This window comes from Macaca mulatta, chromosome 19, assembly GCF_049350105.2.
Source record: "Macaca mulatta isolate MMU2019108-1 chromosome 19, T2T-MMU8v2.0, whole genome shotgun sequence".
Classification (NCBI taxonomy): Eukaryota; Metazoa; Chordata; class Mammalia; order Primates; family Cercopithecidae; genus Macaca; species Macaca mulatta.
Window position 1 is genome coordinate 64,007,832 of NC_133424.1, and position 26,091 is coordinate 64,033,922.

Consider the following 26,091-nt stretch of genomic DNA (forward strand, 5'->3'; position numbering starts at 1 on the left):
CACACACACACCATAAATTTATTGATCACAGTTCTGGGGGGTGTAAAGTCCAAGATCAAGGTGCTAGCAGATTCAACATCTGGTGAGGGCCATTACTCACAGACAGTGCTTTCTATCAGTCCTCACAAGGTAAAAGGGAAAGACAAGTGCCTATAAGACTCTTATAAGGCACTCATCCTACTTATGAGGGCAGAACAATCATAATCTAAAACCCCCACCTTTTAATACCATCACCTTGGAGATTAGAATTTCCCATACTAACATTTGTTTCTCCCCTCTGTATATTGGGGGAAGCTCCATACTGGTTTGAAGCTCCATCTATGCTCCATACTGGGGAGGGGAGAAACAAACATTCACATCATAGCAGATGAGTTACAATAAAGCAATCACAACTTAAGGAATGTGGGATTTATAAAGAGCACTCATTCTTCCTCACTCTCCATAGCCATCCAGTCTTCAAGGCTCATCTACTAAGCCTGGACAATCTCTCCCTAAACCACACCTCTTCTGTGTCACACTATTTCTCCCTGAGTAAGTCTTCAACAAGTTCACCTTGATCTCCAGCAACATTCTCCACTCTACAGCCTCTGCCTCTAATCAGAAACATTCTCAAAGCCATCCCTTTGCAGGACTCTAGAGCAATATTTTTCTGAAGTACACACCTGATAAGTGAGTCCCTTTCCTACTTATGTGACTTTTTGTGTCCTTAAAGAGAATTCCAAGTTTTTCTTGTAGATTCAAGATGCTCCAAGAGATGGCCTCTGCTTCTTGCTTGCACACTCAATGTGTATTGCTGTCTGCCTGTCTGCCTCCATCTATGCTCTAACAACAAAAGATAGCCTGCTATGTCTTATCTTTTTTCCTGTGTGCTTTCACTCCCTTCTGCCTAGATTGAATTATTTTTTTCTCCTTTACCCAGGCCTTTAAACTCAGCTCAGGTGTTACCTGCTCCAGGAAGTAATCCTAGACCCTGTCAGTCTGAGTTAGTTGTTCCTTTTGGGGGACCCCATAATGAACCAGGCATCTGTCTATCATTATATACCCCAAGTCTACCATGACCCAAGCACTGCACTCTCATCTCTCTATCCAGGTGATCGGCATCTCCAGGGCAGAGCCCATGTCTGGTTGATCTCTATGTCTCCAGCAGCTGGCAAAGAAGTACCTCTTCAGAGACCTACATCAACATAATACCTGCCACCCCTCATTACCTGATAAGTAAATTCCATTCTAATCAGGTGGCAATGTACCACTATGCTGGAAGATCCACTATGATTGGCTTAAGCCAATATGAGCAACCTCATTTTTATTTTTAATTTTTGCCTAGGGAATGATCTAAAGGAAGACAAGATGTTTTCTTTTTTTTTTTTTTTTTTTTTTTCCCCACAGAGTCTTGCTCTGTTGCCTCGGTTGGAGTGCAGTGGTGTGATCTTGGCTCACTGCAAGCTCCACCTCCTAGGTTCACACCATTCTCCCACCTCAGCCTCCTGAATAGCTGGGACTAGAGGTGCCTACCACCAAGCCCGGCTAATTTTGCTTTTCTATTTTTAGTAGAGACAGGGTTTTACCGTGTTAGCCAGGATGGTCTCAATCTCCTGATCTCATGATATGCCTGACTTGGCCTCCCAAAGTGCTGGGATTACAGGCATGAGCCACTGCACCTGGCCAATGTTTTCCTCCTTTATAAAATGAGACAGGCATGTGAATGAAGTCAGTTTTTCTGTTTGTCTTTATTCTTCTTGCTCAGGAGGGCCCGTTGATGTGATGTCCAGAACAGTGGCAGCCATTCTGTGGTCATTTTCAAGAAGGCCCTGGAAGAATGCCAATAGGATGGTGAAGCAAAGGGCTTAAATGAAACCCAGTTCTTATTTAGACTCAGATTCTATCACCTTGCAAAACTTTTTGTAATAATAAATTCCTTTTTGGTTTATGTGCTTCATATGTTTACTATACTTGATCACTGAAAACATCCTTTTGGTATAGTGATTGGGGGAGAAAAGAGAAAATAGTTGACTCTTGTTTTCGGCCTCTCCACTTGTCTTCACGGTTGTGGTGCTTCAGCTGGAGAACAATGTCTTGATGTTGCTTAAAATCTCAGAAAGGGCCCATCTCCTCAGATTTAGACCTTTAACTCTTCTCAGATTAAGATATTTGAACTAAATTTGTTGTAATTTTGTCTATTAACTAATCCTTAGAGCTATGTTGCATGTCCGACAAATTATCTCCCTCTGGAGCAGAAGGTTAAGAGGTTAATCTTGGTAATGATATTGGATAAAGGGTACTCTCTCATGCATCTGCCTCACCTCTCAAGGTTTTTTGTTTGTTTTGTTTTTGTTTTGAGACAGATTCTAGTTCTGTCACCCAGGCTGAAGTGCAGTGGTATGATCTCGGCTCATTGCAACCTCCATCTCCTGGGTTCAAGTGATTCTCCTGCTTGGTCTCCTGAGCAGCTGGGACTACAGGCATGTGCCATCATACCGGGCTAATTTTTTTATTTTTAGTAGAGATGGGTTTCCACCATGTTGGCCAGGCTGGTCTTGAACTCCTGACTCAGGTGATCTGCCCACCTCAGCCTTGCAAAGTGTGGGGATTACAGGCATGAGCCACCAGACCCAGCCTAAAAATCACTTTTTTTGGTTTGTTTGTTTGGTTTGTTTTGAGATAGAGTCTCGCTCTGCCCCACAGGCTTGAGTGCAGTGGCACAATCTCAGCCCACTGCAACCTCCACCTCCTGGGTTCAAGCGATTCTCCTGCCTCAGCCTCCAAAGTAGCTGGGACTACAGCCACCTGCCACCATGCCTGGCTAATTTTTGTATTTTTAGTAGAGGCAGGGTTTCACCTTGTTGCCCAGGTTGGTCTTGAACTCCCGACTTCAAATGATCTACCTACCTCGGCCTCCCAAAGTGCTGGGAATGCAGGCGCGAGCCACCTTTTATCACATCTCATTTTATGTTAGTGAGGTTATTTAGGGTGAGGTCCCTTGATAGCCTCAGTTAGGGCTGGCCACCACAAAAATAAAGTGACTGGAGGGTTGGAGTTTTCAGTTCCACCTATTGACTTCCAGGAAGGGGAAGTGGGGACTGGAGATTGAGTTCTATAAAAAAATGTTGGCCTCACGCCTGTAATCCCAGCACTGTCAAAGACCGAGGTGGGTGGATCTCGAAGTCAGGAATTCGAGATCAGGCCTGTCTCTACTAAAAATACAGAAATTAGAGAGGCATGGTGATGCGCGCCTGTAGCCCCAGCTACTCAGGAGACTGAGGCAGGAGAATCGCTTGAACCTGGGAGGTGGAGGTTGCCGTGAGCCAAGATCCCGCCACTGCACTCCAGTCGGGGGGAAACGGTGAGACTCTGTCAAAAAAAAAAAAAAAAAAAAGTTAGAGACCAGGCATGGTGGCTCACACTTGACATCCTAGCCCTTTGTGAGGCTAAGGCGGGCAGATCACTTTAAGCCCAGGAGTTTGAGACCAGTCTGGGCAACACAGTGAAACCCTGTTTGTACAAAAAAATACAAAAAAGTAGTTGGGCATGGTTATCTCACGCCTGTAGTCCTCACTATTCAGGAAGCTGAGGCTGGAGAATCCCTTGAGCCCAGGGAAGTGGAGGTTGCAGGGAGCAGAGATCATGCAACTAGACTCCAGCCTGGGTGACAGAATGAGACCTTGTCTCAAAAAAAAAAAGAAAAGAAATTAGCCAGGTATGGTTCCATGTACCTACAGTCCCAGCAGCTCAGGAGGCTGAGGTGGGAGGATCACTTGAGCCCACGAGTTTGAGACTGCAGTGAGCTGTGACTGTACCACTGAACCCCAGACTGGGGAAGAGAGTCAGATCCTATCAAAAAAAAAAAAAAAAAACCCTCTTGAAAAATGAGATTAGATGAGCGTCTTGAGTTGGTGAACACATAGAGGTGCCAGAAGGGTGAGTGCCTGAAGAGAGAGCATGGAAGTTCCATGTACCACCCCAACCTCTCCCTTGCTATATACTTGCCCTATGCATCTATTTTGACTGTTTTTGAGCTGTATTCTTTTCTCCTTTTTTTTTGATACAAAGTCTCACTCTGTTGCCCAGGCTTGGAGTACAGTGGCATGATCTCGGCTGACTACAACCTCTTCTTCCTGGGTTCAAATGATTCTCGTGCCTCAGCCTTCTCAGTAGCTGAAATTACTGGCATGTGCCACCACACCCGGTTAATTTCTGTATTTTTAGTAGAGACAGGGTTTTGCCGCATTGGCCAGACTGGTCTCCAAATCCTGGCCTCAAGTGATCCACCAGCCTCAGACTCTCAAAGTGCTGGGATTACTGGCGTGAACCACCATGCCTGGCCTAAGCTGTACTCTTTAAAATAAACCAGTAAATGAAAGCAAAGTGACTTATTGTGTTCTGTGTGCCATTCTAGCAAATTACCAAACCTGATGAGGGGGTCACAGGAACCCCTGATTTATAGCCCATCAGTCAGAAGTACAGGTGGCCACGTGGGACTTGGACTGGTGTCTGAAGTGAAGACAGTGTTGTGGGAGTGAGTGCTTTAACTTGCGTGATATGACGCTGGCTCCAGTTAGACAGCATCAGAACTGAATTTAATTGTAGGATAGACAGTGGTGTCTCCAGAGAATTGAAGAATTGCTTTGTTTGGAAAAAAGCCCACACATATGCTGTTAGAAGTACATGTGTAAATAGAGAAGTGAGTTTTTGCTTAATCATGCATCTTTGTTGTTTATTGTTTTCCTCTCATTTTTTCACCTCGGTAATTGTTTCTTTCATTTTCCTGAATCTCTGAAGAAGAAGAAGAAGAAGAAAGGGCCTGGACTCTCATATTCCTTGACCCTGGTTATTTGGAGGGATGAACTCCAGTCTCCCACAGAAAGTTAGAGGTGAAGGAACATTCAGACACATAGGTTTCTAAGATGAGTAGTTTGATGACATCTCCAAGGTGTCTTCTGGGAATGGTAAGAAACTCTGAGTTTCTGCCACTGGATTGATTCCAGCTCCATTGTCCCCTTGTCCTTCAGCGAAGTCTCTGCTGAAGCCTATTATGTAAAAATCACAGGACACCATTGGCTTAAACTGAGCTACTGTACTACACTCAACAAACAAACCCAAAATAGAGTCACTCATACTAAAGTTCCATGACACCAAACCAAAAATTAAGTTGTTTATCTGGCTTTCTAAAAAATCATAAAGAGGGAGAGAGAAGATAGCCAAATTCCCAAACAGGTCACTTTCAGTAGCCATGAAAATGCCTCTGCTTTAATCCTTACAAAAGAAGTAACCTAAGTAACTATGTCAGTCAATCTGTTTTTTTTTTCTTAAATTATTGTTTCCCTATTCCCACTGTACAGAAAAAGCAACTTCGAAATTACTATTCAGCATTTTTTTTCTTTGTTTCTGCTTTCTTTAGCCTTCCTCTCCCAATAAAATCAAACTTCTCTGTTCTACTCATCAACACATGCATTCTATTTTGAGGGATGAGGTGTTGATTCTTGAATTACAAATAAAGTCAATAAAAACTTTACACTAAATTAGTTGTAATTTTGTCTTTTGACAAATCCTTGGAGCTTGTGTTGCTCGACAGGAAGTCAGGAACTGGCCACAAGAAAAGGAACTCAGCTGGTGGTAAGTTGGGGTCTGGCAACTTAAAAATTATTGTTGGAATGCCTGCTCTATGACAGACATTTCCTAAACTCTGGAGCAGGGCTGTGCAATGAAGTATCACTTGCCAAATACAGCTTTTGGGTGCTTGCTATTTTTCTCATTTAACCTTAAGTGTGCTATAAGTATAAAATGCATTTCATGTCTTCTAAGACTTAGTATGAAAAAAGAATGCCATTTATCTCATTCATAATTTTTATTCTGATTAAATGTTCCAATGATATCCTTTTAGATATGTAGGATTCAAGAAAATACATTATTGGTGTTAATTTCCCAAATGTTTCCTACTCTGTTTACACATGGCTACTTGAAAATTATAAGACACAAATGTGGCCCATGTTTACAGATCACATTATGTTTCTTTTTTTTTTTTTTTTTTTTTTTTTTTTGAGACGGAGTCTCGCTGTGTCACCCAGGCTGGAGTGCAGTGGCGCGATCTCGGCTCACTGCAAGCTCCGCCTCCCGGGTTTACGCCATTCTCCTGCCTCAGCCTCCAAGTAGCTGGGACTACAGGCGCCCGCCACCACGCCCGGCTAGTTTTTGGTATTTTTAGTAGAGACGGGGTTTCACCATGTTAGCCAGGATGGTCTCGATCTCCTGACTTCGTGATCCACCCGCCTCGGCCTCCCAAAGTACTGGGATTACAGGCTTGAGCCACCGCGCCCGGCCCACATTATGTTTCTATTGGACAGTGCTATGCTAGAGACATAGCACTGAAAGAAGGTGCTACTTGTGGAGTTTGTATATCAATGCAGAAAGTATTTAGGATAGAAAATAAAGGAATGAACAAAGACGAAAAGCATCTGGTGAGATAGGTTGGACCTGGGGCAGCCATTTTGCAAATGGGTCAAGAGGATATCTCTGAGGACAAGCTATTTAAGCTAAAATATAAATATTCAGAAAGAGCCAGGTGTGGTAAGCTCCAGAGGAAGATCATAGTAGGCAGAAGGAAGAGAGAAAGCAAAAGCCCTGAAATGGCAAGAAGCTGGCATGGTCAAGGAATCAAGGAGTCCACCATGGGTCCAGCACAGTGTGTCAGGTGAGAGGGCAGAGATGAGGTCTGGGGATACACAAGACAAATCCCAGGGTGCTTGAGAAGTGTGAGTTAGAAATGTGGAAGCCATAGAAGAGTGCTGAGAAGAATAACTCATTGTCTTATTTTTCCTATTAAAACACAATTTGTCTGTGTCTGGGCTTTAGGAGAGGGAACAGCAGGGCCAGGAACAAGCTATCTGCAAAGTTTGTACAAATATCCAAGTCTAACAGGGCCATGGACATGGGTAGTGGAGATGGAGATGGCTCTGGCTGTGCATTCAGCATGTTCTGCAGATATAATCAATAGGACTTGGATTGTATTGGCTGGTAAGGAAAACAAAAGGTGAGTTCTAGATTTAGAGCTTTAATAACTGAATATTTAAACTCCAAATAGATAGAGAATATTGGAAGAACGGCAGGTTTGGGAGCATGGGACAAACAACCGGTTGGTTTGGGCAATGTTTGGTTTGGAGTGTCTATGGGACTCTCATGGGGCGATATCAAGAAGTCAATTGATTATATGAGACTAGAGCCCCAGGGGAGGCCAGTGCTAACAATTCAGATGAGAAGACAGCATGATACTTTAAGCTGTGAGACTGAATGATATCATCTATAGAATGTGGGACACCCTAAATTTAGAGACATTCAGAGCAGAAAGCACCAGTAAATTGGACTGAAAAGAGGTGGCCAACTGAGCCGTAAAGACAACCCAGAGTGGATTGTGTGTACATCTTATCATCTTATGATATGGAAAAAAATATGCTTGAATTAGGGGAAAGAGATCCAGTCGTTCCTATGTCACTGGAACATCAGGATAAAAACTGAGAAAGGTCCACTGGATTTGGCAGTCTGGAGGTCATGTGCATCCTTAGGAGAGTGCATTAGCTGGAGTGCTAAGGAGTAAAGTCAATATGGAATGGATTCAGCAGAATAGGTGAGGTGAGAAAAAAAAAAAGCAAGCAATTAGAGACAACCATTTCTAAGGTTTAGCTAGGAAATCTCTTTACAGAAAACACTTCTCTTAAAGAAATAGGGTTGAAGTTTGGAAAGAAATAGGGGCCAAGATTGGTTTCTTTTTAAAGGGAAGGAATAGGATAATGTTTATGTGGTAACAAGAAGTATCTAGTAGAAATAAAATCTTGAGAGTTTCTTTTTAGCAGAAAGCAGAAGGACAAATACCAGTTCTTGGGGAAACAAGAGAGAGAGGGATGGAAAGCAAATGTGAAGAGGGAAGTCACTGGGAAAAAGAAGTCTTTATTCACAATAACAACGGCAGGTAAATTGAGGGTTAGGAAAGAAAAGGCTAAAAAATGCACATCTAATTGTTACCATTTTCTCATTAAAATATCAGCCAAGGCCATCAGCTGAGAGTGGAACAGTAGAGGAAGTTGGTCAGTTTGAGGAGAAAGCAGAAGGGCTGAATGTTATTTTAATGCATCAGAAATCATATGTGCTGGAGAAGCAGATGCTAACAAGGAAGTGCTGAGTTTCCATTTGAAATCTGTAATCATACATCCATTTGAGCCTCTCAATAACTGTGACATTGAACAAGTCACTTCCCCTCTCTGAGCCATGGTTTCCTATGGATTACACAAGAACCGTATTTGTCCCAAAGCAAGGATATAGAAATAATAAAATATACATTGGTTGACACACATTGGGATTGCAACAAATAGCAGCCCTCATAATCAGTACAGGTGTCATCTCTAGTCCATGGTTCTCTTCTCCACTTTATAACTAGGGTGGATCCAAAATTTTACAACATTGTCTTGTTGGTCTGTCCCCACCTGTCACTGCACATTCATCTTTTCCTCTTGTGTCAACATTTCCAAATGACTTAGAGAATATGGATACATCATACTGTCTGAATGTCTTCTAGGATATTTGGAGAGTGGGTGGAGAAAATCTGAGTCTGCTGAGGAACTAAGGAATGGGAGAGGGTTAACCATACAATTCTGTTGAAATCAGTCTGGTTGAGCTCCAACTCTGGTTCTACCCCTTTCTGACCGGGGGCTTTAAATAATTAATGTAACCAATATAAGTCAACTTCCTCATCTGTGCAATGATTATACTAATTCAAACTAAGATTAGTCAATATGCACCATGTCTCAGGGTGTGTTCAGTGCTTACACATATTAACACATCTCATCTGTAGAGGCTGTGAGAAGCATTGTTAGGGTTAAAGGAGAAGCTCTTGGCATGTGAGTAATGTTCATAAGTAGTAGCCACTATTGCTATGAGCATTGTTCTTGTCCTGACCTTGAGCTCTGTAAGGCATGACCCAGGATTGAGCCCCATGACACAGCACACAGTCTGGTGAGGACCAAGAGTTCCCATTTGTCACAGACACTCAGTCTAGCCTAGATTTCCATGTCCAGTCTCACTTAATCCTCACCTGAAAGTTAGACGTCACCACAAAATTGTCCTTGTTAAGCAGAGGAGAAAACTGAGGCTCAAAGAGATGTCACTGACCAAGAACCCATATTGGCAAGGTACCAAAGAGTAGAGATCTAACTGACCCCAAAGCCCAGGGCTCTTTACTCTGTAACCGTGATGCACAACTAGGGGGAGTTTTGCCTCCCACGGTACCTTTGACAATGTCTATAGACACTTTCAGTTGTCACTCCTGAAGGGGGAGTTGCTACTAGCATCAGTGGATAGAGGCCAGGGGTGCTGCTAAATATTCTACTGTGTACAGAACAGTCCCCCACAACAAAGAATTATGCAGCCCCAATTGTCAGTAGTGTCAAGGTTGAGAAACCTGGAGCTACATTAAACAATGTCCCATGAAAGACCTCAGTGAATGTGACTGGTAATGACAGGAAGAAAAGAAGGAAGAGAGAAAGGGAAAGGAGGAAAAAACCATGATACTAGGGTATGACCATATGCTGGAAATCTTTGGGGAACTCCTTTCAAATGCAGCACTTTAGAGTTGCAAAGGTAGTGGCTCTAAAGTTGTTCATCCTGAATTTCAAATCTTGCTGCCTCCACTAACCCGCTGGACATGATGCTGAAAAATCTAAAAAAACCCGTAGGGCATGAATTCCCTCTGGTAAAAAAAAAAGGGGGTAATGATGGCTGCCCACAATGTTACTATGAGTATTAGATGAGAACAAGTGCTAGATAATTGCTGTTACTTTTAGAGAGGCTGGATAGCCCAGGGTGGGAAGAGTCTCTAATTTTCATGGCCATAAAAATCACTGTAGCTTTTACACAGAGAGATTCTAGAGTGGGGTTCATGAATATGCACTTTAACAAATACCTTGGATGCTTCTGATAAAGCCCACAGACCACAGTATAAGCAAATTTGGTCAAGTGGCAAAGACACAAGGGACACAGAGACCTTTGGGTTGAGTTGGATGCAACAGCTTCCCATGTGACCTGGTGCAGAGACAGGGACTGTAATTTTGTGATTCTGTTTCTTAAAAGCAAGGAAATAGATCCCAGAAACACACCAGGATATATTCCCATAGTGTTATTGCCCAGAATTTAGTCATGTGTCCACCAATAAGCAATCCCTTGCAAAGCAAAAGAATTCTAGTTAGAACAAATTAGAAAATCAAGATATGCCCGCAAAGATGGAGGAGGGATACCTTCCCCAAAGAGTGAGTAACTGAACAAAATTGCGATTTGATTTGCAGAGAAGAAATGATGAACAGTTATTTGTGGGGGAGGGGCACCACCAGCAATATCTGTCAAAATTGTTGCATAGAGATAGGGCTTAGAATTCAGACTAAGCTAAATTAAAGATCTTTGTCTACTGTTTCCTACTTAAGTGACCAGCAGATTTCACAATTGCTCTCAACATTGAGTCATTCCTATGGAAACTACAAACAATGAATATTACAGAGCTATTATGTAGACCAAACTACAACCCATACATAGCAATTAACACAGTGAATAGTCTCTGATAAGAACCCTACAAATATTAGCTAAATATTCATGCTCATTCTGTTTATCCCACAGACCTTGAAGATATACAACGAATGCTAATTCACTGCATCCCAAGCACAGAACTTTATATCAAGTAGGGACAATGAAAAGCAGAAGGGAGAAAGTAAATATAGGGTCCCCTTTGTTGACTTCCTCTAGCATAGAATCTATAGGATGTAATATATTTCTGCTCTTTTTTTTTTTTTTTTTTTTTTGGTGGGGGCAGGGGGACGGAGTCTCGCTCTGATGCCCAGGCTGAAGTGCAATGGCACGATCTTGGCTCACTGCAACCTCCGCCTCCTGGGTTCAAGCAATTCTCCTGCCTCAGCCTCCTAAGTAGTTGGAGTTACAGGCTCTCGCCACCACACCTGGCTAAGTTTTGTATTTTTAGTAGAGATGGAGTTTCACCATGTTGGCCAGGCTAGTCTCCAACTCCTGACCTCAAGTGATCCATCCTCCTCAACCTCCTAAAGTGCTGGGGTTACAGGCATGAGTCACCACGCCCGGCCTATAACACGTGATATTTGTCTACATATTACAGGTAATGGTTCCAAATCCTCTTCAGCTATGAACTCAACCCAAATCCTAAAACTTTAAATTAAATATCAACTAAAAAATAGGTAAAGGGTCCTCACAGTGGGAGGGACAGGAGCTGGGAGACTGGGAGAGCATGGGGCCGAAAGAAGTTGCAGAGCTTGCCAGCATGTTTGCATTGAGTGATAGAGGCCACAGATGTGAACCTTCTGACTCTGAGTCTTGTGCCTTCCTCACAACGCTGAAGCTGCCTATGCTCAATTTCCATTGTCCACACACTCTTAGTTCAGTATTTCCGCTGGTGGATAGAGCCCTTTAATCCTCCTGCTAATCAGCCTGATAGATGGAATGCATATTAATAATGACGGGGATATGGAGAACTATCCTTTCCCAAAGGAACTCTGAGAGAGTGCCAATTTTATGTTATAACTATTCACAAGGCTCACTAGGGCGGGTCTTGGTAGGAGGAGAAGCTATAGTGGAAGTTAATGAATAGTTGTACTGTAAGATGGTGCCACAGCTGAGAAATGGCCATTGCTGAAATGTTACAGGTGTGGGAAGATGGAAAGCGACTTCTCCATTTCTCTGAATGAATCTGAGGTGCTCCCTGAGCCTGCTGGCTACACCGTTCTGTGGATCTTCTCACTGCTAGTCCACGGAGTCACCTTTGTCTTCGGAGTCCTGGGCAATGGGCTCGTGATCTGGGTGGCTGGATTCCAGATGACACGCACAGTCAGCACCATCTGTTACCTGAACCTGGCCCTGGCTGACTTCTCTTTCAGTGCCATCCTACCATTCCGAATGGTCTCAGTCGCCATGAGAGAAAAATGGCCTTTTGGCTCGTTCCTAAGTAAGTTAGTTCATGTCATGATAGACATCAACCTGTTTGTCAGTGTCTACCTGATCACTGTCATTGCTCTGGACCGCTGTATTTGTGTCCTGCATCCAGCCTGGGCCCAGAACCATCGCACCTTGAGTCTGGCCAAGAGGGTGATCATGGGACTCTGGGTTCTTGCCACAGTCCTTACCTTACCAGATTTCATCTTCTGGACTACAGTAAGTACTGAGAATGGGGACACACACTGTATTTTCAGATTTCCATTCTGGGGTGACACTGTTGTAGAGAGGATGAACGTGTTCATTACCATGGCCAAGGTCTCTCTGATCCTCCACTTCATTATTGGCTTCAGCATACCCATGTCCATCATCACAGTCTGCTATGGGATCATCGTTGCCAAAATTCACAAAAAGCGCATGACTAAATCCAGCCGTCCCTTACACATCTTCACTGCTGTGGTGGCTTCTTTCTTCATCTGTTGGTTCCCTTATGAACTAACTGGCATTCTAATGGCAGTCTGGCTCAAAGAGATTTTGTTCAATGGCAAATACAAAATCATTATTGTCCTGCTTTACCCAACAAGCTCCTTGGCCTTTTTTAACAGCTGCCTCAACCCAGTTCTCTACGTCTTCATGGGTCATAACTTCCAAGAAAGACTGATTCGCTCCTTGCCCACTAGTTTGGAGAGGGCCCTGACTGAGGTCCCTGACTCAACCCAGACCAGCAACACAGACACCAATTCCACTTCACCTCCTGAGGAGTGGGAGTTACAAGCAATGTGAGGTCGGGGATATTTTGGGGCTCTGTCTCTTTCTACCCTGCATTAAGCGGAAAAAAAATTCTGACAGTGTTTTTCTTCTACATTCATACTACCACCACCACCACAATCATCAACATAAAAGAAGTCTGTACCAAACGTGTAGGAGGTTTTCCCCACAACCAAGCAGTAGACACCATCTGGGTGTCGTACAATTAAATTCCAACACTATCTACCTGGAGTTAGTGTCAGATCCCACAGATTTAAGGCTCATTCCCCAAGTCTGCTCCTCCAGTTGAGACACAAGTCACAAATCCAGCCTTCTGAAACTCTGGACCAACCAGCTTCAATCAGGGTTCCCACTACCCCCTCTTTAGGGGTAGAGTGGCTCATGGAACTCAGAGAAATAATTTAACTGCTAGAGTGGCTCACAGAACTCAGCAAACATTTATTTTGGCTTGCTGGTTTATTATAAAAGATACTACAAAGGATACAGATGAAGAGGCGCATAGGGCAAGGTATGCAGGAAGAAATGAGCAGGTTCCATGCCCTTCCTAAGTGCATCACCCTCCGGGAACCTCTGCGTGTTCACCTCTCATGAAGCTCTCCAAATCCAGTCCTCTTGGGTTTTTATGGAAGCTTCATGATGTCAGCATTCTTTCCTCCAGAGTACAGGATGGCACCCTCCCTGGGGAGGGTCTTAAGACCCACAATTAGAAAGGTGAGGGAAGATTAGAGTCCTGCTTTGGGGTAGATGAAAGGAAAGGAGAGAGATTCTGTTTCCTGAGGCTTAACCCACCCAACATTATAACAAAGGCGTGTAGCAAGGGATACGGGAGTTATGAAGCAGAAACCATGGGCTAAAACCAACATACATCTTAATACCAGATACCCTAATCTCAGTCCTAACTTCATTTAACCTTGGTCACATTGAGTCATTACAGGATGAGTGGCTCAAGTATTTCCTCAGGGAAAATATTTCAGTGCCCTCCCTGATTTGAGGGTAAGAAGTAGATAATAAGGCCACTGTGGGTGTTATTTTTCATGTCTGGACCTCAGCCTATATCCTGAGACTAAGTGGAAGTGGGAAAAGAGTACAAGAGAAGAGACAAAGTGGGGGGATTTGTAAGGCTTAGATGAGATAGTGTTTTTTTAGAAAAAATCTTTATCTACCATTAAGTAAAATGTTTGCCATAAGCTTCCTCGGGCTTTCTCTTTTTAAAGTCAGACTGTAGAAGGTTTCTTCTATTCTTATTTGTTAAGAGTTTTCTTTTATTGTTTAAATTGTGAATGAATATTGAACTTTATTAAATGCGGTTTCTGTAAATATTAACAAGATCATATTAGTTTTATTCTTTTATTTATATCATTATAAATTAGATTATGTTTTCAATGTTACACTACCCTTGCATTTCTGAAATAAACCACGCTTGCCCATGATTTTTGAACATTTATAATCTGTGTCACAGATTTGTTTAGAATTTCTGTATTTATGTTTATGTAGAGATGGCTCTGTTATTTCACTTTTCTCTACTGTCCTTGTTAACTTTTACATAAAACGCATATTTTCCTGAAAGGAGTTTGGAAGCAATTTTCTAATTCTATCCTCAGGTATTATATCTTTTTTAAACATTTAGAAAAATTTGCTAGTGAAGTCAACTGGATCTTGGGTTTGTTTTTTGGGAAGGCTTTTAAATATAGGTTCAATTTCTTTAATAATTATTAGACCTGGCCATTTTCTTTTTCACATTGCTCACTTTTGGTAGACTGTGATTTTCAAATTCAAGAAATTTGGCCATTTCATCCCAACTACCAAACTTATGTAATCACCCAGTGGGTTCTTCCTGCCTGCTGCACAGACAAAACCAGTTTACTGAGACTGTGGTATTGCAGTAAAGAAAGAGTTTAATTAACATGATGCTGGCCACATGGATGAACTGGAGTTATCATTCAAATCAGTTTCCCTGAGAGGTTATGGTTTTTCAAAGATAGTTTGGTGGGCAGGGGACTAGGGAATGGGTGCTGCTGACTGGTTGGGAAGGCAACCACAGGAGAGTTGAAAGTGGTCCTCATGCACTGAGTCTGCCTTGGAGTGAGGGGGTCACAGGACCACTTGAGTCATGAGTCATGAGCTCTCTGTGGGGTCAGTCAGTTGCTACAATGAAAGTCTGAAAAACATCTCAAAAGACTAATCCTAGGGTCTACAATAGAGGTGTCACCTATAGAAGTGATTGGGGAAGTTACAAATCTTGGCCTTTACTGCCCAGGTGTCACCGGCCACATGACACCTGGCAGTAAAGGATTATAGAAACTATAATCCTTCATTTTAGCAGAATTCAGACTCCTCACACAATCCTAATCTTAGGCCTTTCATTGCCTTTCAGTCCCAGAACAAGGAGGGTGTGAGTTAGGGAAGGCCTACTATCATCCTTGCTTCCATGTTAAACCATAAACTAAATTCTTCCCCTGGTTATCTTAGCCTATATACAGGAGTGAGCAAAGACAGACAACCTTTGAGGCTAGAGGCAGGAAGGAGTCAGCCACGTTAGACATCTCTCACTGTCAAAATTTTTGCAAATGTGATTTCACTTATTGGCATGAAACAGTATAATAACTGTATGGTAGTTGATATGTTTCTTTCAAGTAATGAGAATGTAAGCTATCTGAGGGCAGGAATTTTGGTCTATATTGTTTGCTGATGAATCCCAATCCCCTGCATATAAGATAGTGTCTGATATGTGATAGATACTCAATAAATGTTTACCTCATTAATAAACAATAATATCACTTAATGTCCAGTCAAAATTATCTCCAGTCCTCATAATATGAATCAGGTCAGGTCTAGGAAATTCCCATCCTCATGTCCACAATATTTGTAAATTCCCAGCTGGCTTACATTTTCATGAACATTGCTGATTTTGAGCTTCTGCTTAAGTAAACTACTCTGGCTAATTATTGCCTAATGACTTCATATTTAAATAAATAACTCATAACTCAGCCTTTTACCTTGCTTTCTGCACATAAACACTCAGAAGTTGTTAATTCTGTATTGTGTAACATACTTCCCTGATGCACTGGCAAAAGACACCACTTAACATGAATATCAGGCAGTCCTGTTATCAACGTTCTCACTCACTCCACTGCTTTACTCCGTTTTCTTCTCCTTTTCCCTTCTGTCTCTCCTAAAGTTATTTGCATTTCCAAGGTAGAGCAGTTTGCGCATTTCATTTGCACGTTTGACTCCTATAAACGCTTTAGAGTTCTCAGGAGGTGTATATTCTTAAATGCCCAACCAAGGTGTAGCCATAGAAAAGAAGGAACAAGGCTGGGCATGATGGCTGACTCCTATAATCCCAGCACTTTGGGAGGCCAAGGTGGGTGGATTATTTGAGGTCAAGAGTTCTAGACCAGTCTGGCCAACATGTGGAAATCCTGTCTCTACAAAAAATACAAAAATTATCTGCGCATGGTGGTGCGCACCTGTAATCCCAGCTACTTGGGAGGCTGAGGAAGGAGAATTGTTTGAACCTGGGAGGCAGAGGTTGCAATGAGCTGAGAATATGCCACTGCACTCTAGCCTGGGAGAGAGAGAAAGATTCCATCAGAAAGAAAGAAAGGAAGGAAAGGAAGAAGGAAAGGAAAGGAAAGGAAAGGAAAGGAAAGGAAAGGAAAGGAAAGGAAAGGAAAGGAAAGGAAAGGAAAGGAAAGGAAAGGAAAGGAAAGGAAAGGAAAGGAAAGGAAAGGAAAGGAAAGGAAAGGAAAGGAAGAAAGAAAGAAAGAAAGAAAGAAAGAAAGAAAGAAAGAAAGAAAGAAAGAAAGAAAGAGAAAGAAAGAAAGAAAGAAAGAGAAAAAGAAAAAGAAAAAGAAAGAAAGAAAGAAAGAAAGAAAGAAAGAAAGAAAGAAAGAAAGAAAGAAAGAAAGAAAATAAAAGAAGGACAAAATTTAGATAGGAATGCCAGGGCTTCCAGATGGGCTAATTAAGAGACTTCCTCCACTGCCAGGACAGGGGATTCTTACTATTCCTTCCCACTGGCCTTGGTTAATTGCAGTAGAACAAAGCCACTACATTCTCTCCATTTTTCTTTTCCTCTTCAGGAGTTTTCATTGTGGATTCTCAATTCCCATTTCATGATGATATATTGTGGGTTCAGGAAACTCAGATTTTTTTTTTTTTTAATTATGGGACAATTACCACACAGAAATACTTCCCAATGTGTGTTCATGTGGATGGCTCACTAACTTCCTGTATCAGGCCTGGTCAGTCTGGGATGGCACTACTGCTTGGTGGTTTCAGATTTTGCTGCTTTGTGCAACTTAGTACTGCTGTTGTCAGGTGTTGCCTTGGGGATGCTCCAGAAACTCTGGTGAATATAGACGGCTCTCTGAGCCTTCAGGCTCCCCTGCAGCTCCTGGAAGGCAGGTTTCATTGTAATGAGGATGTTTCACTATGAACAGCAGTCACTCTTTCTCCAATCCGGCCCCTGCTGACGGGCCACTACTTCAGGGCATGTTGTCCCTTGAGCTGTATATGCTGTTCTTGTTACATGGGGTCTTGGTAGTGGTCTGGCCTGTACTGGGTATAAGTTGCAAAGTCCTGGTCTCCAGTCAGAGTGAGCTGGCCAGTATGGTGAAACTCTACGTTCATCTCTGCCGGATCCGACCTGCAGAAGCTGGCTGAACGATGGATGAACAAATGCATTCTGATGCTGATATCCAGTGAAAAAGCAGGCTAGGGGACCGGGAAGCTCACAGACACTGAGGAGGGAGCTGTAAAGAGTCAGCAGTCACGGCCCTGACAAGCTGGCACTGCGGGCATTTATTCAGTACAGATTTAATGACAAAGGCCTCAAGTCAACACATCTTGTGGGTAATTAACATTGTCACCCTGCCCCCCAAAAGAGAGCAGTCCTGTGCATAGATGACTAAAGACCAGGTTCCAAGGCCTAAGTAAACAAACTTATCTAGATCAATTCCTTTACACTTCCTTGTTATCCATTCTGCGAAAATTCAGCTGACTTCAGCCAAATCCTCTTCTGAAGCTATGCAAACCCCAGGCCTTCCGAGAAGGCTTGTGTCCTTTTCCTATAATTTATCTTACAATTTTTCCCACCATCCTGACCGATCTCCTACACATCTCACTGATGAGAGAGCCATAGGATACCAGGCTCCTGGGTAGCAGCAATTCCCTCACAGTGAAACCAGAAAAGATGATAAAATGCTGGGCTTCAGTGTGTTCATAAAGGAGAGCCAGGATGAAAGGATCAAGTCACCTAAGCCTAACCTGTGATATGGCAACTGCACCTGAGTCCCCTTGGCAATTTGCAAAAGCAAGTGCTGCTGAGGCTAGTGCCTCCTTGGTTGCTACATTCCTTGCTGTTATCACTCCTTGTCCCCACCAGCCACTCAGAGGTCAAGTGGGACACCTTCAAAAGGGAAACAGCTGCCTACAAGGCCAGTGCAAATGGAGCTCACCCCCAGATTTTTTTAGTAACAATCGGTAAAGTCAAAACAACAGGGTGCCAAACCCAAGGTCATCTAGATTTTCTCCTGTTATCTTCTAGTTTTATAATTTTGTCTTTTACATTTAGGTCTCTGATTCATTTTCAGTCCTATTTATCTGGTGGAAACCTGACTGACACAGCATATGTTTCTAGTGTTTAAAAACAAACAAACAAAAAAACACAGAGGAAAGATGAAGCATTAACTAATAGAAATTAGTAGAAATTGAGTGGTAGAAATGGAAATAGTCTTTCTCTCTCGGTCTTCTTTATTACGAAATTTTCTTTTTGTGTTTTTGCCATCAGCATATACATCTGTTCTCTCATTTACTAACTGAAAATGTAAAAACCTCTTGTACCACACACATCCTCCTGAACTTTACAACCAATTTCTCTGCTCTCCTTGACAGCAAACTCAAGGGTCACTTCCAGTTCCTTTCTCTACTTCCTAATTTCACATTTTCTCCAGAACTCATTCTAAATGGGTTCATGTCCTGATTACTACAGTGGGACTACTCTTATCAAGGACAACAGTGACATCCATTGCCATGTTATTGCACTGCAGGTTCAGACATTTGGTGCCTGACTATGAATTCAACGGGGTAAATCTAAGTCATATATGCTTATCTGATAATGATGGGAATCTTAGGCCCCTAAGCATATATGACTCCCTTTTATTTTAAAATATATAATTCTCTTGGCAACATCCCACTTGTTTGGTTTTCTTCCTACCTCCATGACTTATCTTTCTCAATCTCCTTGACTGGCTCTTTTCTGACTTTTAAATGTTGGTGTACCCGAGGGCTCAATTCTAGACCCCCTCATCTACTTGCTTCAATGCAGTCATCCTAGGTAATGTGTTCCCATAACTTGAAATCCCATCTGTACATAAATGACTCCCCCTAAACATCCATCATAATCCACAACTTCTCTTCAGGATTCCAGAGTGGTATCTACCTCCTTCCTCTGCATTACCACTTGAAAACCTATGGGGCATCATCAAAGTAAAACTATCAATTTGATTTCCCCTAAAACAGTTGCTTGCCAAATCTTCTACATTTCTTCCAAATTTAGGAAAAGTCATCACACTCTACCAAATGTCTTAAGTTCCAAATACAAGTAATTATTGGTTCTTTTTATTTTGTTTATTTTTTATGAGACAGAGTCTCGCTCTGTTGTCCAGGCTGGAGTGCAGTGGCATGATCTTGGCTCACTGCAACCTACACCTCCCAGGTTCAAGCAATTATCCTGCCTCAGTCTCCCAAATAGCTGGGGTTACAGGTGCATGCCACCCCACCTGGCTAATATTTGTATTTTTAGTAGAGATGGGGTTTCACCATATTGGCCAGGCTGGTCTCAAACTCCTGATCTCAAGTGATCTGCCTGCCTTGGCCTCCCAAAGTGCAGGGATTACGGGCATGAGCCACTGCGCCCGGCCTATTGATTCTTTTAATCTAATCCATCACCATATCCCATTGACTCTATGTCAAAAACATGGACGAAATCTGTGTGTTTCTTTCCTGTCCACCACCACCTGACTTCAAACCATCACCATTCGGACCACTACAATAGTCTCCTAATCTTTCTGAATTCACTCTTGCTCTATAGCAGTCAGTTATTCACCCAGCAGCCAAAGTTTTTTCTTCTAATATAAATATGAGCATGCCCATCTCTTGATTAACACCCTCCAACAGCTTCCCATCGTGCTAATAATAAAAACATCTGAATCTGCTATCTAACTCCCAAAGCCTCATATTATCTGGCTTTTGCCTGTCCTTCTGATGTTCTTCCTCAACAGTTTTTCTTTCATCGATTATGTTGTTAGTAATTACACTAGTAATATCTTTATTTCTCAAACATACCAAATTCATTCTTGTCTCAGAATCTTTGTACTAACTGCTCTCCTGCTTGGAATATTCTTCCTCTTGAACTTTCATGTGACCAGTTCATGTAATTCCAATCTCTGTTTAAACATAACCTCCTCAGAATATTTTTTTTTCTGAGTCCCTAAGATAACGTAGCCTCTCAGACGCTCTCCAGTCTAGTTCAGCAAATATTTTAGTTCTTTTCATAGCACTCGTTGTAGCTTTCTGTCAATCACAAAATCACCTCCCTTCTCTCATTCTTCGCTGGTCTGAGAGCCTTCGATGCCTCTCTTTTTCTTCATCTATTGCAACAGCCTCCACATTCATCTGTCATTTTTCAGTGAGAAAGAGAGTGGGTATCCAGAAAATGAGGTCTGAGCCATATACAGCAGAGTTTGTTAAGCCTGAGTTAGATGCCTCGTAGCCATTAAAAGATGCAGAGCAATGTGATGATCTGCTCTATTTCTTTTTAAATTTTTATTGAGTATAAAGCTTAACCATAACTTTCCTTTTCATTTTTATTTTTTATTTTTTTGAGACAAGGTCTTACTCTGTTTCCCAGGCTGGAGTGCAGTGGTGCAATCTCAGCTCACTGCAGCCTCTGACCCCTCCGGCTCAAGTGATCCTCCTGCCTCAGCCTCCCAAGTAGCTGGGACTGGAGGTGCAAACCACCATGCCTGAGTAATCAACCATAACTTTCAAAGTAAAATTTTTTCATTTTTATGAAGTCCAACTTATTCCTTTTTCACAGATTGTGCTTTGGGTGTCATGTCAAAGAGTTCTTTGCTTAGCTCTTGGTCCTGGACATTTTTTAATGTTTTCTCCTAAAAATGTAGTAGTTCTGCATTTAACATTTAAATCTATAATCCATCTTTATCTTTTGCAAACAATGTGAGGCTTAGGTTGAGTTTCTTTTTTGTTAATATTTGTTTGTTTGTTTGTTTGTTTTTTCAGCCCAGAAGTCTTTTTTTTTTTTTTAACACCTATTATGCCATGAATTCATAGGGAATAGGTTCCAGCAGCTCAGGCTCCTTCCCATTGGTTCTCACAAAGTGTGCTTCTCTGGGTGGAGCAGGCTGGCGCTTCAGTTGAACCCAGGTACCTTTCTCTTTGGCTTCTTTCTTTTTCTGATCATTTTCCTTCACGCGTTTCAGGAAGCTATCTCGGCTCTTAGAGTGCTTAATGTGCTCAATACGTACATTAATTCTCTTGGCAAGAATCTTGCCCTTAACTTGTTTGTTTACAACAATGCCAACAGCATGCTGGGTAATGTTGTAGACTCTCCCAGTTTTGCCATGGTAACACTTGTGGGGCATTCCTTTTTGAATGGTACCCATTCCCTTGATGTCTACGATATCACCTTTCTTATAGATTCGCATATACGTGGCCAAAGGAACAACTCCATGTTTTCTAAAAGGCTTAGAGAACATATATTGGGTGCCTCTCCTCTTTCCCTTTGAGTTCGTCATTTTGGCAAATTACTGGAAGATGGCGGTTCCCTTTGTTAATATTTTTTAATCTCCAATTACGCCAGTACCATTTGTTGGAAACAATATTCTTTTTTCATTGAATTTTTTACGTATGTCAAAAGTCAATATTGTGTGTGGATCTATTTCTGGACTCTATTGTGTTCCACTGGTCTATCTGTCTACCGTTTAGCCAATATCACACTGTCTTGATAATTGTAGCTTAAGAGCAAGTCTTGACATTAAGTAGCATGAGTACTTCAATGTTGTTCCTTTTCAAAAGTAGTTTGGCTATTTTAGTTTCTTTGCCTTTCCATATAAATTTTTAGAATTTGGTTGTTAATGTTTTTTTAACTTGAATCACATTGAATCTATGGATTTGCTTGAGGAAGAATTGATGTCTTAATCATATTCTGTCTGCAATACTCTCTTATTTAGTACTAATCTTTGAAATCTATCTGTCTTGTTCTTCCCAACTCTCAACTTCATCTTCTTATTTCAAACTCATTTCAAAGGGTCTACTGGGCTCTACCTGTGTTTCCCCTCCTGCACTGCGGCCTGGAAACTCTCTTAAGTCAGTAAGCAGGGCAATCATGGGGATCATCTTATTTGTTTCCCCTTTTTTTGGAGATTACAATGCTACACTACTTGTTGTCCAGTGTCAGAAAACCACTCTTTCGCATTTTCCCTAGATTTTTAGTTGTTTAAGGTAGGAGCATAAATCTGGTCTCTCTTACATGTCATCACTGCTGGAAGTAGTTATGTTGATTGTGTTTTAAAGAGTCATTTTTTGCTTCTGTTCATGGAGAGAGAGATCTGTTCGCAAAAGCCAGTTCAGGCATCCAGACAAGAGATGGCATGAGCCTGTAGGTGATTCTTGGGGTGCATAAAATCAGCAGCACTTGGATTTTGCTTACCAAATGAGAGAAAAATCAATAATAAATTTTAGACTTGGCACTTAATCTATTGAGAGGACAATGCCTCTGATTCCTAAAAGAAAGAAAACTGAGGAAGGGGCAGGTCAGGGAATAGGAGAATTGGGGATACTGTTTTCAGAATGTTTAGTTTGTCATGCCTACTGCTTGTGTCCACAGAAATTCCAAGAAGTTGACTGATTTTATGAGGCTGAAATTTTGGGAAGTGGTCAGGTCTGATGGCTTAGACTAAGAGTTGGGGTACGATATACTTTTTTCTTTTAGTTTTAGTTCACATCATAATTGTACATATTTAAGGGATACAGAGTGATATGCTGATACATGTATACAATGTGTATAATAGTCATAGGGTAATTAGTATATCCATCACCTAAAACATTTATCATTCCTTTGGGTGTGAAGATTCAAAATCCTCTCCTCCAGCTTTTTGAAAACACACAATAAATTTTTTTTTCTAGTCACTTATGTAGCTAGCAAAAATAGTACTGGGGTAGGGTCAGGGTCTTGCTCTGTCACCCAGGCTGGAGTGCAGTGGCACGATCACAGCTCACTGCAGCCTTAAAATCTCGGGCTCAAGTGATCCTCCACCTCAGTCTCTGGAGTAGCTGAGGCATGTGCAGCCACACTCCTTTTATTTATTTATTTTTTCGTAGAGACAAGGTTGCTAGGCAAACTCCTGGCCTCAAGATAGAGAGATTTAAACATCACAATCAAGTAACCTAACTGACATTTATAAACTATTTCTTACACCTAAGAGTAGGATATTTCACATAATATCCAATCTAATTCTTTTCAAGTGCTGGGTTATAAAATAAGTTTCAATAAAAATCTAAGGCTTTAAATTATACTAAGTATATTCCATGACCATAATTTATCAAATTAAAAACCAGTAATAATAACATAACTAGCAAATGCCCAAATCTTTAGAAACTAAACAACATATAATAAATAACCCATGGGCCAAATAAATCTTAACGAAGATTAGAAAATATTTTAAACTGAATGATAAGAAGAGTAGATTTCAAATTTTGTGATTTAAAGCTAAAGGTAGTGTGCATAGGATTTTTTTTTTACACAGGGTTTTGCTCTATCATTCAAGCCGCACTGAAGTGGCAGAATCATAGCTCACTGCAGCCTCAACCTTTTGGGCTCAAGCAATCCTCCTGCCTCAGCCTCCTGAATGGCTGAGATTATAGGCACTCACCACCACATCTGGCTAATTTTTAAATTTTTTGTAGCGGTGGGGTCTTGCTATGTTGTCCAGGCTGCTCTTGAACTCCTGGCCTCAATCAATCATCCAACCTCAACCTCCCTTATGGGGAAATTTTTACCTTAAGTGTTTTTATTAGAGAATAAATGTGTGAACTCAATGATCTAAATTTACACCTCAAGAAGCTAGAAAAAGATCAAATTAAATCTAAAGAGAATATAAGAAAATAATCTTTAAAAGTGGAAATAAATGAAATAGAGGTCAACAGATGAGGAAATATTAAAATTATGTTAAGAGATCAATAAAATGGATAAGTTTCTAGCAATACTAATCAAGAAAAAAGAGAAAATGCAAATGACTAATTTTAGGAATGAAAAAAGGAACATTATTACAAAGACTAAACACATTAAAATGATATTACAAATCACTTTATACCATTATATTTGACAATTTAGATGAAATGGACAAACTCCTTGAAAAGCACACATATGAAACTGCCATAAAAAGAATTAGAAAATCTAAATAGTCCAATACCTAGTAAAGAAGTTGAATTTCTAATCAATACCCATTAAAAAAACAAAAAAACAAACAACAAAAAAAAACTTCAGGCCTGCATTGTCTCACCTGTGAATTCTACTAAATATTTAAGAAAGAAGTAACATCAGTCTTACAAGAAATACTTGCAAAAGACAGGGGAAAAAGGAACACTTACTAGTTTACTTTTAAATACATCTGTTCAATACAAAAATTGTGCTTGAAAAATAAAGTGATTTTTATGAACTGAAGTTAAAATATTAATTCATTTTTTAATTTTAACCAATATTTCAGAAAAGCTGTGTTTTCATTGACATGACCAGACGTAACTGAAATCGGTATCTTTTTTTTTTTTTTTTTTTGAGATGGAGTCTTGCTCTGTTCCCCAAGCTGGAGTGCAATGGCACGATCTCGGCTCACTGCAACCTCCGCCTCCTGGGGTCAAGCAGCTCTCCTGTCTCAGCTTCCTGAGTAGCTCAAACTACAAGTGCCCACCACCACACTCAGCTAATTTTTGTATTTTTAGTAGAGATAGGGTTTCATCATGTTGGTCAGGCTGGTCTTGAACTACTAACCTCAGGTGATCCACCTGCCTTGGCCTCCCAAAGTGCTGGGATTATAGGTGTCAGCCACCGTGCCTGGCCTTGAAATCAATATCTTAAGTAATGTTTGGATCATCCAATTTTAAAGTGACACATACTTTACACATTAGTGGTTTTAAAAAGTTTTTCTCATATTGATGTCATGGCAATAAATGGAAGAAAAAAATATCTAGTTCTTGAAAACAATAATGAAAACCTTTGTTTCTGATGATTACTCATCATGTGGAAATTTGCAGTGAAACAAAAATGAAGCCAAGTAATTTAATATCTACTCTTCAAAAATCTCTGCATGTAGTATTTCTGGAATACCTGACTAGTATAATAAGGTTTTTTTGCCTTTATTGTCAGACACTTCATTAAATCTTAAGGTGGTAAAAACAGTGTGAAATCATCATAAAATCTTACCGCTTAAATAAATTAATTCCTTGATTCAAAGTACTTATATTTTACACTTTTTTTCAAATAGATATTCTGACGGCGGTAAGATAATATCTCATTGTGGTTTTCATTTGCATTTCTCTGACGATTTGTGATGTTCGGCTTTTTAAATGTACCTGTTGGCCATTTCTATGTCTTCTTCTGAAAAACGTCTATTCATGTCCTTTGCTCACGTTTTAATGGAATTATTGGTTTGGTTGTTGTTTTCACATGAGCATTTTCAGATGAACATTCATTGAGGTTTTATTCATAAAAGCCAAACCTAAAATAAATAAATAAATAATAAAATATTAGCAAATCGTATACCAAAATAGATAGAAAAATATTGTACTATGACTAAGTTGCATTTATTACAGAAGTGCAAAGGAACTGATTTATGCCAACCACCTGACTGAGCTTGGAGCCAACTTCTTCCCCAGTCTTCAGATAAAAGCCCAGCCCAGACGACACCTTGGTTTGATTTTGGCCTTAAGATCCTATGCAGAACATTCAGCCAAACGCATTCAGATGCCTGACCTACAGAGCTATGAGCTAAAACATGAGCATTGTTTTACACTGCTAAATTTGTAGTAATTTCTACATAGCAACTAAGAACAAATACAAATATTATAATACCATTTATAAAACTTAAAAATCTAAATATTGAGTTCTTTAGGTATCCACATATAAGTACATATTTCTAAACATATTTCTAAAAATATGTACTTATGTGGAAATCACATACACAATTCTAGATGGAAATTTTCAGCGGGGTGGGAATGATTAGGCAAATACACGATTGATGCAAAGATGGGACAGAA

General features: G+C 40.9%; 1 protein-coding gene, 1 long non-coding RNA gene and 1 pseudogene across 10 annotated transcripts in view; 1 reads left to right on the forward strand and 2 right to left on the reverse strand.

The window, feature by feature from the left end:
* The window catches only part of FPR3 (formyl peptide receptor 3), a 34,529-nt gene extending 20,332 nt beyond the window's left edge, over positions 1-14,197 (forward strand). For 7 of the 8 annotated variants that reach the window (XM_077981661.1, XM_077981660.1, XM_077981659.1 and 4 more), the window contains one exon: positions 11,700-14,197. In XM_077981661.1, coding sequence (XP_077837787.1) covers positions 11,710-12,768 — 1,059 coding nt within the window. In that variant the 5' untranslated portion in view covers positions 11,700-11,709 and the 3' untranslated portion in view covers positions 12,769-14,197. Of the gene's footprint in view, positions 1-5,569; positions 5,611-11,699 lie in introns of all 8 variants that reach the window. The other variant, XM_028838625.2, reaches the window with a different exon arrangement.
* LOC144337319 (uncharacterized) lies at positions 1,917-25,596 on the reverse strand. The gene is made up of 3 exons (XR_013410293.1): positions 25,408-25,596; positions 3,444-5,024; positions 1,917-2,556 (listed from the first exon to the last, which is right to left on the reverse strand). It is a non-coding gene; the product is annotated as an uncharacterized LOC144337319 (long non-coding RNA).
* Positions 21,044-21,605, reverse strand: LOC114674062 (large ribosomal subunit protein eL21 pseudogene; annotated as a pseudogene). Its single transcript, XR_003725021.2, has one exon. The product of XR_003725021.2 is annotated as a large ribosomal subunit protein eL21 pseudogene (transcript).
* Positions 25,597-26,091: the final 495 nt, after the last annotated feature.